At 43.8% G+C, this 15484-nt stretch overlaps 1 protein-coding gene across 16 annotated transcripts in view; it reads left to right on the forward strand.

Moving 5' to 3' along the window:
• ank3b (ankyrin 3b) overlaps positions 1-15484 on the forward strand; it is a 287522-nt gene that overhangs the window by 213133 nt on the left and 58905 nt on the right. For 11 of the 16 annotated variants that reach the window (XM_055647217.1, XM_055647218.1, XM_055647209.1 and 8 more), the window contains 4 exons: positions 2186-2245; positions 5795-5901; positions 8944-9168; positions 11606-11760. In XM_055647217.1, coding sequence (XP_055503192.1) covers positions 2186-2245; positions 5795-5901; positions 8944-9168; positions 11606-11760 — 547 coding nt within the window. The remainder of the gene's footprint in view (positions 1-2185; positions 2246-5794; positions 5902-8943; positions 9169-11605; positions 11761-15484) is intronic. The other 5 variants (XM_055647213.1, XM_055647216.1, XM_055647224.1 and 2 more) reach the window with 2 other exon arrangements.

Raw genomic sequence — 15484 nt, forward strand, 5'->3', positions numbered from 1 at the left:
CTGGACATTGAATAGTTTTAATCCTGAATGCGAATTCTTTTCACGTTAGATTAAATGCAGTACCTTGTGATTAGTTTGATTTGAACGACTGGGAAGGGAAGCAATGTTTTTGCTTTTGTTTTCTGTTTTCTCATTGTCATTGCATTTTGTTTGTTTGTCTACCCGCAAATCCAGGGTGACTAAAACACAAAGTGCTGGAGTAACTTAAAGGGGTCAGATAGCCTCTGGAGAAAAAGGATGGGGGGGGACTGGAGGCGAGAAAGGACCAGGACAAATTAGGACTGGTAACAGATGACCTCGGGCAGGGAGGTTCCCTGGTAGGTCAATTTTTGACAAGAGAAGGTGTGATCTCAAGAGGAATCCGTTGTTGCGAACTGTAGAACGGTTAAATTACTAGGGTGGAGGAAGGGGGATAAGTGGGGAGGGGAGTGTGAGGTGAAGTTAGTTAAAATTAAAGAAGTTAACATTGATATCGCTGGGTTGTAAGCTGCCCAAGCAAAAAGGGAGGTGCTGTTCCTCCAATTCACATGTGTACTCACACTGCCAATGGAGGAGGCCCAGGACAGAAAGGTCAGTGTGGGAATAGGAATGGTTAGCAACTGGGAGATCCCTTAGGCCTCGGCTTACCCAGCGTGAGTGTTCACCGAAACGGTTGCTGAGTGTTTCCGTGGTCTCGCCGATGTACAAGAGCCAACATCGGGAACAACAGATGCAATGGATGCGGTCAGAGGAAATGCACATGAAAAAAACAAAGTGTTTACTTAAGGGGCTGTCCCACTGTACGAGCTAATTCAAGAGTTCTCCCCTGATTGGAACTCGGAGAATTACGGTAATAGCCGCTCGTAGGTACTCGGGGCTCTCGTGGACATTTTTCAACGTGTTGAAAAATCTTCAAGAGTCTTCACGAGCTATTTCCCGAGTACCTGCCGTTACGAGTCGCTAAGGGACGTCCCAAGCTCCGACGTACACGCAACGTACATTCTACGTGCTTACCACGAGTTTGATTTTTTAATAACTCGGGAGAGTTCTTGAATTAGCCCGTACAGTGGAACAGGCCCTTTACAGAGATTCAGCTATCTGTAACGAATTTCTATCCAAATGTAAACTGCCCAGTTTGAAGAAGGGTCTCTACCCGAAATGCATTTCGTTGTCTCTGTACTGTACACTGACAATGACAATAAATTGAATCATTTCATTTCATTTCATTTCAAATGTCGCTCATTCCTTGTCTCCAGAGATGCTGCCTGTCCTGCTGAGTTACTCCAGCATTTTGTGTTGTGTGCCCCGTTTAATTCATGTATTGGCATGCAGTGTCCCTTGGTGATGGCAGGGTTGATTGTGCAAGGCTTTCACTGCTATTATATAGATAAGCGATCGCCAGCCAATGGATTTGTGGCCGCTATCTATGGAAACAAATTGCTTGACCCTACTAAGTCAGAGGGGAAACGAACAAAGTCCGACAAAAAACTGAAAGGCAAAGTCAGAGGCGCGACCACGCTTAAAGGAGTAATACCAGCGGTAAACTGTGCCCCGTCTATATTGAAATGACATGTGTTTTTTTTATAAATCAACTACTCAAAGAAAAACGGTTAACCATTGTGAACCTTGCAGCTCCAATCTTGGGCAAGCTTTGCAAAAGAGAGGCAACATTGGAGGCTGTGCGGGTCCACCACCGATTTTCTAGCACCCTTGGTTCCAGAGCCTCTGCGGTTTATCGATTTCTCTGGAACCCAGGGGTCATGGCCTCGGAGAGGAGTCCAATGGTACTGGAACAGTCGGCCCTGGCAGCCGAAGGGACCGTGATACCCAGGTCCGCAAAGTCGGACTTGGAAGTCGGCTATGGGAACGGATCTGCCAGCACCGGCCGGGCCAGAGTTCTAGAGCCGAGGATGTCCCAATGAGGTTGAGGTCCAGCCGCAGGGGGAAAATTACCCGTCCTTGGCGCCACATTTGGCGGGCGGCTTCTGGGGGTGGGATTTCACTTACTCTCTCGTGATTTTGTTCGAATCAAAGCAGTTGCTGAAAAATTGTTGGTGGACCTGTATTAATACAACGGAGGCTCCGTTATTTAAAGGGAACCTTCTGCATCACTTCTATTCTTGTCTTCATTCTTGTCAACTCCCGAGTTCCTGAGAGTATCTTTTGAGGTTAAAGGGCATCTCTGATTTTCCTCCCGGTCCATCAGGGTTTCCAACCGGAGCTTGCGCATTCCATGGGTGGGCCAATAGTGTGCAACTCCCTGAAGGTAAGCAATTATTTTCTGCCAGCTTGCTGCTTCAAATCAGGAGGTTAAAGTTAACTTGTGTGTCATGCTAGTGTTTTAATCCATTTTTCCCTAAATATTTTAGTTTCTAGATGGCGATGTTCAGATCGTACAGTTTTGTAGTCCCAGGTTCATAGAAACATAGAAAACAGGTGCAGGAGTAGGCCATTCGGCCCTTAGAGCCAGCACCGCCATTCAATATGATCATGGCTGATCATCCAAAATCCTTCTTAAACATCCAAAATCAGTACCCAGTTCCTGCTTTCTCCCCATATCCCTTGGTTTTCATAGGTCATGGGAGCAGAAATAGGCCGTTCGGCCCACCGAGTTTACCCCGCCATTCAATCATGGTTGATCTATCTTTCCCTCTCAACCCCATTCTCCTCCCTTCTCCCCATAACCCTTGACACAAGGAAGCCAGTCTTGTTTGTGTTGACATTCTTTAGCTATCCAAGCCCTTTATTCTGCCTTCTCTCTGAGCAGTTGTTTTCATTTTTCACTTCCCAGTTTTCATCTGCATTCCTTTTAAAAGTTATTTTGGATTTAATTTCCTTGCCATGGTTTCCAGTGGGAGAACCAACAAGGCCTCTGCACTTTTATTTTGAAACTCTAAACGTTGGTTGACAAGCTTAACATTGTTCCTAACACACTACTGAGTGAATACCACCTTTTCATTCTGAAAACCTCTCCTAATTTTGTGTACCTCTCATTAGATTGTTCAGAATTATTCACTCCACCTCCGGTTATCTGCTTCCTAGCCTGATGACGTTTTTCAGTGTGAACATTTACTTTTAGTTTAGAGATACAGCGTGGAAACAGGCCCTCCCGCCCACTAAGTCCGCACCGACTAGCGATCCCTGCACAGTAACACTATCCTACACAGACACAAGACTATTTTACATTTACACCAAGCCAGTTAACCTACAAACCTGTACGTCTTTGGAGTGTGGGAGGAAACTGGAGCACCCGGAGAAAACCCATGCAGGTCACCCAGAGAATGTGCAAACTCCGTACAGACAGCACCCGTAGTCAGGATCGAAACCGGGTCACTGGTGCTGTAAGGCAGCAACTCTACCACTGCACCACCATGCTGCCCTTTCCTGAATGCATGATATAATTATTGAAGGAATTGTTTGGAAATTTCTGGCGCTTGCTTGCATGTCGATTTTAAGATGGCTGTACATTTTCATCTTACAATTTTCAAAACTAATTTTTATCTCAATTGGGTAAAGAGCTTCACAACTTCGACCTAGCGATAATGAAGGAACAGAAATGTATTTCCAAGTCAGGATAGTTTAGTTTAGAGATACAGCGCGGAAACAGGCCCTTCGGCCCATCAAGTCCACACCGACCAGCAATCACCACACATTAACGCTATACTACACACACTAGGGAAAATTTTTACACTACACCAAACCAAGTAATCTACATACCTGTACGTCTTTGGAGTGTGGGAAGCTAAAGGATATCGGAGAAAACCCACGTGGTCACGAGGAGAATGTACAAACTCCGTACGGGCAGCACCCGTAGTCGGGATCAAACCTGGGTCTCTGGCGCTGTAAGGCAGCAACTCTACCGCTGTGCCACTGTTCTGCAGTGTGGACTTGGTTTAGTTTATTATTGACACGTGTACCGAGGTACAGTGAGAAGCTTCTGTATGTGTGCTATCCAGTCAGAGAAAAGGCTATACATGAATGGTGGCACAGTGGTGCATCATTTGAGTTGCTGCCTTACAGTGCCAGAAACCCGAGTTCGATCCTGACCACGGGTGCTGTCTGTATGTAGTTTGTACATTCTCCCTGTGACCACGTGGGTGCTCTGGTTTTCTCCCACATTCTAAAGATGTGCAGGTTAATTGACCTCTGTAAATTGTCCCTCGCCTGTTTCCCCTTCGGCCCAACAAGTCCGTCCCGACCAGTGATCACCCTGTGCAGCCATTGAAGCCCTTTAACCTATAAACCTGTACGCCTTTGGAATGTGGGAGAAAACTGGAGATCCCGGGGGGGGGGGGGGGGGGGGGGGGGGGGGGGGAACAGGCTGTGACAGGGAGAACTTACAAACTCCGTACAGGCAGCACCCGTACTCCAGATCAAACCTAGGTCTCTGGCGCTGTTAGGCAGCATCTCTACCTCTGTGCCGCCCTGCATCCTTGACATCCTCCGTCCTGTACATAACACACTGAGAGAAGTGAACAGGCCATTAATTGGTGTTTGATGAACTGTGTTGTGTGCAAACATCTTGGTTTGTTTCCTGTACGACAAGGTGACCATTCTTCAGAAGTACTTCATTAACTGTGAAGTGCTTCTGGATTTCCTGAAAAAGGACATTTAAGGAAGTTATTGAAAGTTACGTTCATTTTGGTGTATCACTCCAATATGCAATCTCCTGAAACCTTTTCAGTCCGGTTCATCTTTAAATGTACGATAATTCTGGTGTTTAACATTTAACATTAAGCGTTAGTTTAACATTTCTTTTGTTTGAAAAGTGTCACTTAAATATTTCAAATATTTATCTCCCTTTGGAAACCCATTAGATTTTCAATGGATTAATCCCCCTTTGCACTCTTTGTTTATTCTTGGCATACTTAACGAATGTTTGTTGTTCTTCACATTTCCAGCTATGTTGTTAATGGTATCCTTATGTCGCCTCTAGTTTTATTATTTTCTTTGTCCTATCGTTAAAAATCTTTCCTCTTTCCTGAATGAGTTTGTTTGATCCAAATTCAAAAATACTACTCAAATGTTTTGCTGGTGGGCACAAAATGCTGGAGTAACTCAGCGGGTCAGGCAGCATCTCTGGAGAGACGATTTCGAGTTGAGATCCTTCTTCAAGAATGAGCTCCCCTTGTGTTTTATATTAGAATTATTCCTCTTTTCTACTATCATCCCCATTTATACACCCTATGCATACAGTCTCTGCCTTAAAATCTCATGGATTAAAGCATAATGTTGTAGGTGTCTTTTAGTTTTCATGATCCTACCGCAATCTTGAAGATCATAAATTCTCAATGCCTTGGTACTCCTTCACTTCACTGTCTTTCCTTCATTCGTTAGAATAACGCACTTTAACACATTCTTATCAGACTGCGTTAGAAACGGGTCCATCATAACTCAAGTACATTTTCATTCAGAAGCAGATTATATTTCTCATGAGCTCCAATTTTTGTGAGGTGTGTTGAAGACTTGGTCCTTGCATCTTCCAAAGAATGCTACAAGTCTCTATGATCATTTAGAAATATACAGCATGGAAACAGGCCCTTTCGCCCAACTTGCCTATGCTAACCAAAATGCTCCACATTTGTCCCCCCTGCCCCCATTTGGCCTATACACATCACCCAAGGATGCTGCCTGTCCCGCTGAGTTACTCCAGCATTTTTGTGTCTATCTTCGAGCGCCTGTCCCTCTTGAGTTCCTCGGTCTCTGGAATATTGGATGGAGGGAAATACCACTTGGTACTATCACATGCAAACATGCATATTTGATTTGATATTATTGTGACTGTTTATTTCCTCTCTCAACCTTCTTCCTGTAGCACCTTGCGGTTTCTCGGGAGTACGACAGCGACTCTTTGAAAAGATTCAGCTGGACGGCAGATACACTGGACAACGTCAACCTCATCTCCAGCCCCATCCATTCGGGGTAAATTGCAGTTTGCGTAATCCAGAATGATTTGTGAAATGTCTTGCAGGCAATATCCTTGCTGAATTTACAGAGGTTAAGTTTTGTTTGAAGATACAATGTGGAAGCAGGTACTTCGGCCTACCGAATCCGCGCCGACCAGCGACCAACGCACTAGGGACAATTTACAGAAGCCAATTAACCTACAAACCCGCATGTCTTTGGAATGTGGGAGAAAACCGGAGCACCCGGAGGAAACCCACGTGGTCACATGGAGAATGTTCAAACTATCTACGGACAGCGCCCATATTCAGGATTGAACCCGGGTCTCTGGGGCTGTGAGACAGCAACAACTCTACCGCTGTGCCAATGTTCCGTCCTTCCAGTGAGGACGCTTTAATGGACGTTTAGGTGTTTTGGTTACACAAAGCATTTTTTCTTCCTATCTATTCGATGTATTTCAAAAGTTGAATCCTCTCCACTGCTGGTTTCTTAAGATTCGGCGTGGTGGTTGCATATTTAACATAAAAAGGAAGAGAAGTCCTTGTATTCAGTTAAAATGTAGAAACAAGGAACTGCAGGTGAAGAAGGGTTTCTCCAGACTAAGTCTGGGGAGAGGGAGACACAGAGATAAGGAAGTGTAAGGTGTGAAACTGAGACAAAGGGGAGGGTGTTGCATAACTTTAGTCTGAGAGAGGAGGAGAACTTCAAAGTAGACATACCTTGAGGAGATTTTGCACTGTTTAGGGGAAAGTCTAGCTCCTTATAGCTCCTAGAGGTGCATGGTATTTGTGATTAATTTATTTTAGTGTATTATGGTCAAGGAACCTTCAAATTCCGGTATTGTGGACTGGCTTACATTAATGCACTGTGATCCATGTAACATGAGCATTGTTAAAAGTAAGTAATAAAAACATAGCAACTGAAGATGACATTGATTGAACAATCCCATCCCTTGGAAACAAGGCACTTTAAGGATTTGTCTGTAAGTTTGTACAATTTTATTTTAAAACATAACAAAAGACAAATCCAGCATCTGCAGTTCTTTCTTACACAAAAGTCAAATCCTTTCATATTGCAAATCAAAGCAGCATTCATGATAAAATACAATGCCTCACAGGGCTAAGTTCCAGTTCCAGTAATTTTTATGGAGCACAGTGAATTATTCTCAGGCTTCCACCAGAAGAATATTCCAGTCTTTAAAAAAAAACCCCAAAAAACTAGAAAGTGCCTGGCCCCATGGAGTGCTTTGACAAGGTTTTGGCATCCGAACAATTCAACTCCAGTTTGATAGACTGCATTCCAGCAGGGATTTCTTTGGCTGTTTGCTGAACTTGGTATGTGTCCTTGCCACATGATGCAGTGAAAACGCAAAGATTAATTTCATCTAATCCCAGATGATCGCAGAATAATCCGAATTTAAAATATGTTGCATAAAACTTGCTGATTAGCGTTTTGGATATTTGCGATTGGAAAAATATTTTATATTTGGGAAGTTCTCTGACATCCCAGTGGATGGTAAATAGCACTTAATTGAGGTTTTTGAAGAAAAAGGAAAAAAACAGCAGATGGATAGCAGGTCAGGCAGTTTCTTTTGAAAGAGAAAAACACAACATTTCAGATTGACGAATTTACAGCAAAACGGACAATTTGAAGCGTAGATGGTGGGGGAAAAACGCATTTTACAGTTAAGTTTATTTGAAGCATAGATGGTGGGGGAAAAATTTATCCACGCATTTTACAGTTAAGTTTATTGTTGTATGTGCCGAGGTACAGGAGGTTCTACTGCAGTTGTACAGGGTCTTGGTGAGACCACACCTGGAGTATTGCGTACAGTTTTGGTCTCAAAATCTGAAAAAGCTTTTGTGAGACCACACCTGGAGATTGCGAGGTTTAACGTGCTATCCAATGCATGATTACAATCGAGCAAATGTGTTTTTAAGTTGCAGAGAAAGGGAAGGATGTATTCCCATTACCTTCTCATTTCCAGGCTGTCTATGTTTATCCAGGTTGTCTCCCAGCAAGGCTGATACCTTCATTCAAGTGAGATGCTCGATATGCTTTCACTATTCTAGGTCTAAACACAGCACTTTTACAAACTTAAGTTCCCGTTAAGAGCAGCTTAAGAAAGGGGGAAATCCTTTAAAACCGAGTGAGAAGAACTTTTTTGGAGTGGTATCTCTGGAATCAGGGTAGTTGAGGCCAGTTCATTGGCTATATTTAAGAGGGAGTTAGATGTGGCCCTTGTGGCTAAGGGGATCAGGGGGTATGGAGAGAAGGCAGGTACGGGATACTGAGTTGGATGATCAGCCATGAGAGTGGCGGTGCAGGCTCGAACAAGCCTACTCCTGCACCTAAAATGTATTCCCATTACCTTCCTTTCGGAGTCAGAAGCTGATACCTTCATTCATGTGAATCTATGCTTTCCTATTGTCTAAACGCAGACGAGCAGTTTGGTTTAAGTCAAGTGAGTTTATTGTCAGATTGAGAGAGGAACAAGAATAAAATTACGTTTTTCGGAGCCAAAGCGAAGATTGCAGTGGATATTCATTGGGTAATTTTGAGATTGATATAAGTAAGGGCTTCAAAGGTTGGGGGAGAAGGGGTGGGGGTGGAGAATGGGGTTGGGAGGAAAAAATAGACCAACCATGATTGAATGGTGGAACAGACTCAATGGGCCAAATGGCCTAATTCTGCTCCTGCATCTTATGATCATTGGATCTTTTGCATCTGTGAGATAATATATTACAAAGCCTTAGCCTTGGAAAGGGTCGTTGTGCCATTGCATTCCTGCCGAACCATTGAAAAGTCTATCTGATTAGTTCCGTTCCCTTGCTGTTTTACCATAAACCTCCAAATGTTTCCCACTATTGAATGTTGACAACACTGAATGGATGGCTGGGAATATCGTGGGTGCTTTCCCCGGTAGCAGCGGATAATTTGCCGACATGTCCGTGGACGGTGGGTAAACAGCCACTGGCTTGCTTCCCTGATCCCAAAGTGACTCGCTCATTCTCGTTTTTTTTCTCCCCTCTCTTTTTTGTTTCTTCCCCCCCTTTGCAGTTTCCTCGTCAGTTTCATGGTGGACGCCCGCGGCGGCTCGATGCGCGGCAGCCGGCACAACGGCATGCGCATCGTCATCCCGCCCCGCAAGTGCACGGCGCCCACGCGCATCACCTGCCGCCTGGTGAAGAGGCACAAACTGGCAAGCCCGCCGCCCATGGTGGAAGGGGAAGGGTTGGCCAGTCGACTGGTTGAAGTTGGACCATCAGGTGCCCAGTTCTTGGGGTAAGTTTGCCGCTCTGCAGTCGGTGATCCATTCCACACTGCTCACCTTCTACACTTTTTTTTTCGTCGTGGATTAACGCTGCCGGTCACAGATAGCTGTATGCGAGCTCTTGGTTTTGGAGGTTGGGGAGGGAGGGGACATGGAAAGCTGACTTTTAACAATTTGTGTGCTGTTTCTTTGCGAGTTTCATCTTCTCAAAAATCAGTCAGTGAGCAGGATAAATGTGGAAGGATGAATGATGGCCAAATTGAAAGACCATAATATTCCATTGGTGGAAAGTAAAATTGGACATGTTTGTCTGTTCAACTGCAAACGCCCAATTTTAAGGTTCCTCTCTGAACAACTGCCACATGGTTCCAACTATTTTGCAGTACCTGGTAACCTTTTTGCTCATTCTGTTTAGAATAAGTTTTGCAAATGCTCCATTCAAATCTTAGATACTGTTCGGAATGACAGTCTCTTCATTGTTTTTTTTCTCCACTTTTTGTTTCCCTTTACTGCTGCATGGATGTTTTTTCAGTAAACTTCACCTTCCTACCAACCCTCCCCCTCTCAACGAGGGTGAGAGCTTGGTTAGCCGAATCCTGCAGCTTGGTCCTCGAGGAACAAAATTTATTGGGTAGGCTGTTTATTAAAAAGATACAAACTGTCACAGCAGTTTTTTTTTTTTTTTTTTTTTTCTCTCTCTTCATTTTCTTAGTTATTTATTTGAGTCATCCCCCATGTTTTTCTGTTTTCTTTTTTGGAAAAAAAAAACCACCACACACAACTTTCAGTTCTGTCGCTGAGAGAAAATCATACTGGCTTGATCTATTGAAGCACTGTTGTTTTAAGCTTGGCGCTTACAGGCATGTTTCTAATTCACTGCAAGCATTCTGCCTCCATAACTGCTTTACATCATCCGTCGGGAATCTTTCAGCTGCATCAACTGCATTCAGTGATAAGTGACAGCTCTTCACATCCAATATTGGGTATAGAGAAGGTATCAGCGGAAATAGGTGCGACTTTTTGTGTCGGGTGGAGGGACAGGGGGTGGTAACAAGAAGTTAAATCGACTGAAGTCAGTAAAAATCAGGCAATGGTTCATTTACTTGCCAACCTTTCTGCCGACCCGGCTAAATGCCTTCCATGTTAACAAAATAATTTGTTAGACGTGCATAGGCCACACTTGTAAAACAATGGGGAAAAGTCCACCATCATTTTTTTTCAGACATTCTTAAAAACAGCAAAATTGGTATTTTAACGTGTCTGTCCTCAAAACATTGCAGAAAAATATCTGCTCAAAAAAATTTGATATTTAGTAAGGAGCTAGTCGGATACATCATGGTATTGCTAGCGTTTCTGCTTGGTAAAGTTCGGGTGAAAAACGCGTCCCTCGATTACCAATGGTTTGGTACGTTCTCTATATCCATGTTTTCATTCTGGTTGGCTTGCACCTCACGTAGGAAATGATCAATCTGATGATATGTACTTACAGTGAACAGTAAGTTTTTGGTGCCGCGTTAGGCTGTATTTTCAAGGTGGGGCACCAAAGCGTGTTGTATCTCCATTGCATCCTTCAATGATCATGCGCGCATTATCGGCATATTTGTAAGCAAAAAAAAATAGGGGTTTACTGTGTGTGTGCCCAGCGTTGAATATTATGAAGTGGAATGTTAGAAATGTAAGAAACACGAGAACCATTTCTTCATTTCCAAAATTCTGGCCGAGAAAGAGAGAGAGAAAGAGAAAGGTCTGGGGTGTGTAACCATAAAATAGCGAGTCTTGCATTTTGTTTTTTGTCGATTGTTTCGGTATAAAGTAATGATACTTTCAACGGATGGAAACCTTAATTAAAAGCTTTTGGGGGCAAAGAAAATCCTACAAAGGGCTACGAAGTTCCATTCTCGAGCTCAATTCTTTAGTATTTAAGTTGCTAATTCTAGAGATTGAATGTGTAAATTGCACTGCCACCAGCAACTTTCTCCTCGCTTAGATTCTGAGGATTTAATCTTCGATTGATTTTGTAATACTCCCTGTATAATTGACTGTAAAACACACTGTCCTCATGCTTTCATGAGGGCCATGTCGATATAACATCCTAATGTATTTTTTTGTGTTTACATTTTGAGTTTAAATCCTTGTGTTTACAACCTTTTTGACTATGGGTTGTTAAATGGCCATGAATTGTACTGGAGAAAAAACAAAATTGATAAATTTACTGCAGAGGTGTGAAAACATGTAGCAAAAATGAACGAGCTTTATCTTGAGTGTAGCAATGGTTTCTTCAATCAAAGGATAAAAATGACCCGAGTTTGGGTAGGAGCAGTGAAACGGGTTTAAAACCCCCCAACTCAATCATGTTGTAAAGGGAAATTCAAATAGCTGTTGGAAGAATTAAGGACATGCCTTGGGGTGCCGAGGAGTGATCATGCAATCAGTGTTTCTTCTTTCCAGCCCTGTGATTGTGGAGATACCACACTTTGGTTCAATGCGAGACAAAGAACGGGAGCTGATCATACTCCGGAGTGAGAATGGGGAAGTCTGGAAGGAGCACCAGTACGACTACAAAGACCAGGAGCTCAGTGATATATTAAACGGTATGGATGAAGGTGAGCATCCACTTCCAGTAGCTATATTGGTTACTGCTTGACGAAACCACTGTTTTTGACCCATTCCAATCGTTATGTCAAGTGCCTGGGAGACCTCTATTTATATTGGTCACAGCTTTGAAGATTCAATTCAATTCAATTCACCTTTAATGTCATCGCACAAATACAAGTATGAGTACAACGAAATGCAGTTTTGCGTCAGTCCGTAGTAGTTGTGCATAAAGAAATAAAAAAAATAGAAAGAGAGAAGATACAGAATAATCAAAAAATACAGAATAATTAAACAATGGGGACGGAGGGTCCGGAGAAATCTATCGGCGAGACCAGAGAAATCTATCGGCGGTTTCCAAAAAGAAGAAAAATAAAGAAATTCCATTTGAAAAAAGTTTGAACGTTGAGGAAAATATTGACACTGTACTCTTTTCTTTTCTAATGTACAGTGACATTAGCACCATTGGCAATGATAACATTTCTGCAGCTCTGTAGGGCTTTGGTTTGGTCACTTTTGGAGTATTGCGTGCACTTCTGGTCGCCCCATGGCAAAGATGAGGAAGCTTTGGAGAGGATGTAGAGGTAGTTTCCCAGAATGTTGCCTGTTTCAGCTACAGGGAGAGGTTGGATAGACTCAGATTGTTTTCTCTGGATCATCGGTGGTTGAGGGAGACTCGATGGAAGTATATTGAATTATTAGAGGCATAGATAGGGCAGACAGTCAGAGTATTTTTCCCAGGGTGCAAATGTCCAACACTAGAGGCCATAGCTGTAAGGTGAGAGGGGGGAGGTTTAATGGAGATGTGCCGGGGCAAGTTTTTATATTTACACAGAGAGTGATGGGGATCTGGCCAGGGGTGATGCTGGAGGCAGTAATGTGATGCTGGCTTCGTATGGTGCTGGTCAGACCACATTTGGAATATTGTGAGCAGTTTTGGACCACATATCTGAGGAAGGATGTGCTGGCATTGGAGAGAGTCCAGAGGGGGGTTTAGGAGAATGAGCCCAGTTAATAGATGAGGAGCGTTTGAATTATCTGGCCCTGTACTCACTGGAGTTTGAGAAGGGATGTCATTGAAACCTACCAAATAGCGACATGCCTAGATAGAGTGGATATGGAGAGGATGTTTCCAGTTGTGGGAGAGTCTCGGACCATAGGGCACAGCCTCAGAATAAAAAGACGTACCTTTAGAAAGGAGATGAGGAGGAATTTCTTTAGCCAGATGGTGGCAAATTTATGGAATTCATTCCCTCAGACAGCAGTGCTGCCCCAGTCATTGGATATTTTTAAGACTGAGATTGATAGGTTCTGGATTAGTAAGAGGGTCAAAGGTTATGCGGAGATGGCAGGAGAACGGGGTTGAGAGGGAAAAATAGATCAGCCATGATCGAATGGCGGAGTGGACTCGATGGGCCTCAAAAGGGCTAATTCTGATCCTACATCTATTGATTTGTGGCCATGACAGTGCCCCGATTAGTAACGCAACTCCTGTATCTCTGCTGCCACCCTCTCCATCATGTATGAAGCACCGAAAGGCCAGAACACTGAGCTGTCAGTCGTCTCTTCCAGTTATGTTTTTCTCAATGGCCCCAACATCACAGTCCCAAGCACCATTCCAAACACTTTAATTTCATCTGCTTTCTCCACAATAACCCTTGCAGTGAAATAAACACTTGTCAGCCTATCACCATTACCATATTCCTTCATCTCTCCCTGACTGTCCTTCCTTTTGAGACCAGCTGGTCCTAACCTGTACCTTCCTATCATTCCGACCAATTTCTGACCAACTATCCTGGTTCCACAACTTCACATTATTGAGTCAACTCTGCCATTCAATCATAGCTGATCTCTGCCTCCTAATCCCATTTTCCTGCCTTCTCCCCATAACCCATGACACCCGTTCTACTCAAGAATTTGTCTATCTCTGCCTTAAATATCCACTGACTTGGCCTCCACAGTCCTCTGTGGCAATGAGTTCCACAGATTAACTTCCTTCTGACTAAAGAAGTTCCTCCTCGCCTCCTTTCTGAGGCTATGGCATCTGGTCCTAGACTCTCTCACCAGTGGAAACATCCTCTCCACATCCACTCTCTCTATGCCTTTCATTATTCTGTAAGATTCACTGAAGTCCCTCGCCCCTCAACCAGCGAGTAGAGGCCCACTGCTGTCATCATATGCTAACCCACTCATTCCTGGAATCATTCTTGTAAACCTCCTCTGTTCCCACCCACAGCCCACTCCCCTGGGACCACACCTTAGCAGCAAACATCCCAAAATGTTTGATCCACCAACTTTAATATTCTTACAATGCCTGCACTAAACAGGGAGCAGTTTTAGCCAAACAGCCTGGCACACATTAATCCTCTGTGATAGACACAAAATGCGAGAGTAACTCAGTAGGACAGGCAGCATTTCTGGATAGAACGAATGGGTGACATTTCGGGTTGAGACCCTTATTTAGACTGAGAGTCGGGGAGAGGGAGATGTGGAAAGGCAAGGTGTGAAAGCGAGAGATCAAAGGGGACAAAAAGTTCAAGGAACATGTAGAATAGATCATTGTTAGATAGGGGAAGGTGACAACGGGGTGTACAAAGATAACATTTAATCAGGAGGACAGTCGACCTAGTCGGAGAACTAGGATGGGGGAGGAATGGAAAGAGAGGGAAAGCAAATGTTAATTGAAGTTATAGATGTCAATATTCATACCACTGGGTTATAAGGTGACCCAGCGAAATATGAGATGCTGTTTCTCCAATTTGCGTTGGGCCTCACTCTGACAATGGTGGAGGCCCAGGACAGAAAGGTCAGTATGGGAGGGGGGAGTTAATGTGTTTAGCAACCGGAGGATTAGGTAGGCCTAGGCGGACTGAGTGGAAGCGTTCAGCGAAATAACCGCCGAGCCTACACTTATTTATATATATGTGTATATATATATATAGGAAGGATATAGAGCCGATATATAGAATCTGCGTCATTCCCACTAAAATTGGTTTCCTTGCGTCTTAAATGGGCAGAGGTAACGCCCATGGGATCTTGCACTTAGATTAACACCAAAGGGGGATTGTTGACGCAAATGTGGTTGGTGGCATTTGCTCCTTTCAGCAATTTACACAGCAATGAGTCATTTCTGTGGTTACACTTTTGGTCCATTTACTTAAGTGAAGCATTTAATCATGCATGCCAAATGTTTGGTTCAGGAAGGGGAGTTTGCCAAGAAATTTGTTGCAAAAAATAGGGATTTGAGAGGAAGAGTGACGCAGCTGCAGTAAGTAAGAGAAGGGGGGAAAAAACAAATGAGATGACTTAAGGGTGGAAAGATCGCAAACAGAAAGCTATGAACACGGCACGGTGGTGCAACGGTAGAGTTGCTGCCTTACAGCACCAGAAAACTGGGTTCGATCCTGGCTACGGGCTCTGTCTGTATCGAGTTGGTACATTCTCCCTGTGTCCTGCGTGGGTTTTCTCTGGGAGCTCCGGTTTCCTCCAACACGTACAGGTTTGTAGGCTAATTGGCTTGGTAAAATTGTAAATTGTGCCTAGTGTGTGTAGGATAGTGCTAGTGTGCAGGGATTGCTGGTCGGCGCGGATTCGGTGGGCCAAAGAGATGTGTCTCTAAATTAAACCTAACACAGCAGCACAGACAAGTAGGAATCACTTACCATTGACCACGCATGAGACATTGAATATAAGAGTCGAGAAGTCATGTCGCAGTTTTATAGGACTTTCAGGGGC

Source organism: Leucoraja erinacea, chromosome 15, assembly GCF_028641065.1.
Source record: "Leucoraja erinacea ecotype New England chromosome 15, Leri_hhj_1, whole genome shotgun sequence".
NCBI classification, from domain to species: domain Eukaryota; kingdom Metazoa; phylum Chordata; class Chondrichthyes; order Rajiformes; family Rajidae; genus Leucoraja; species Leucoraja erinaceus.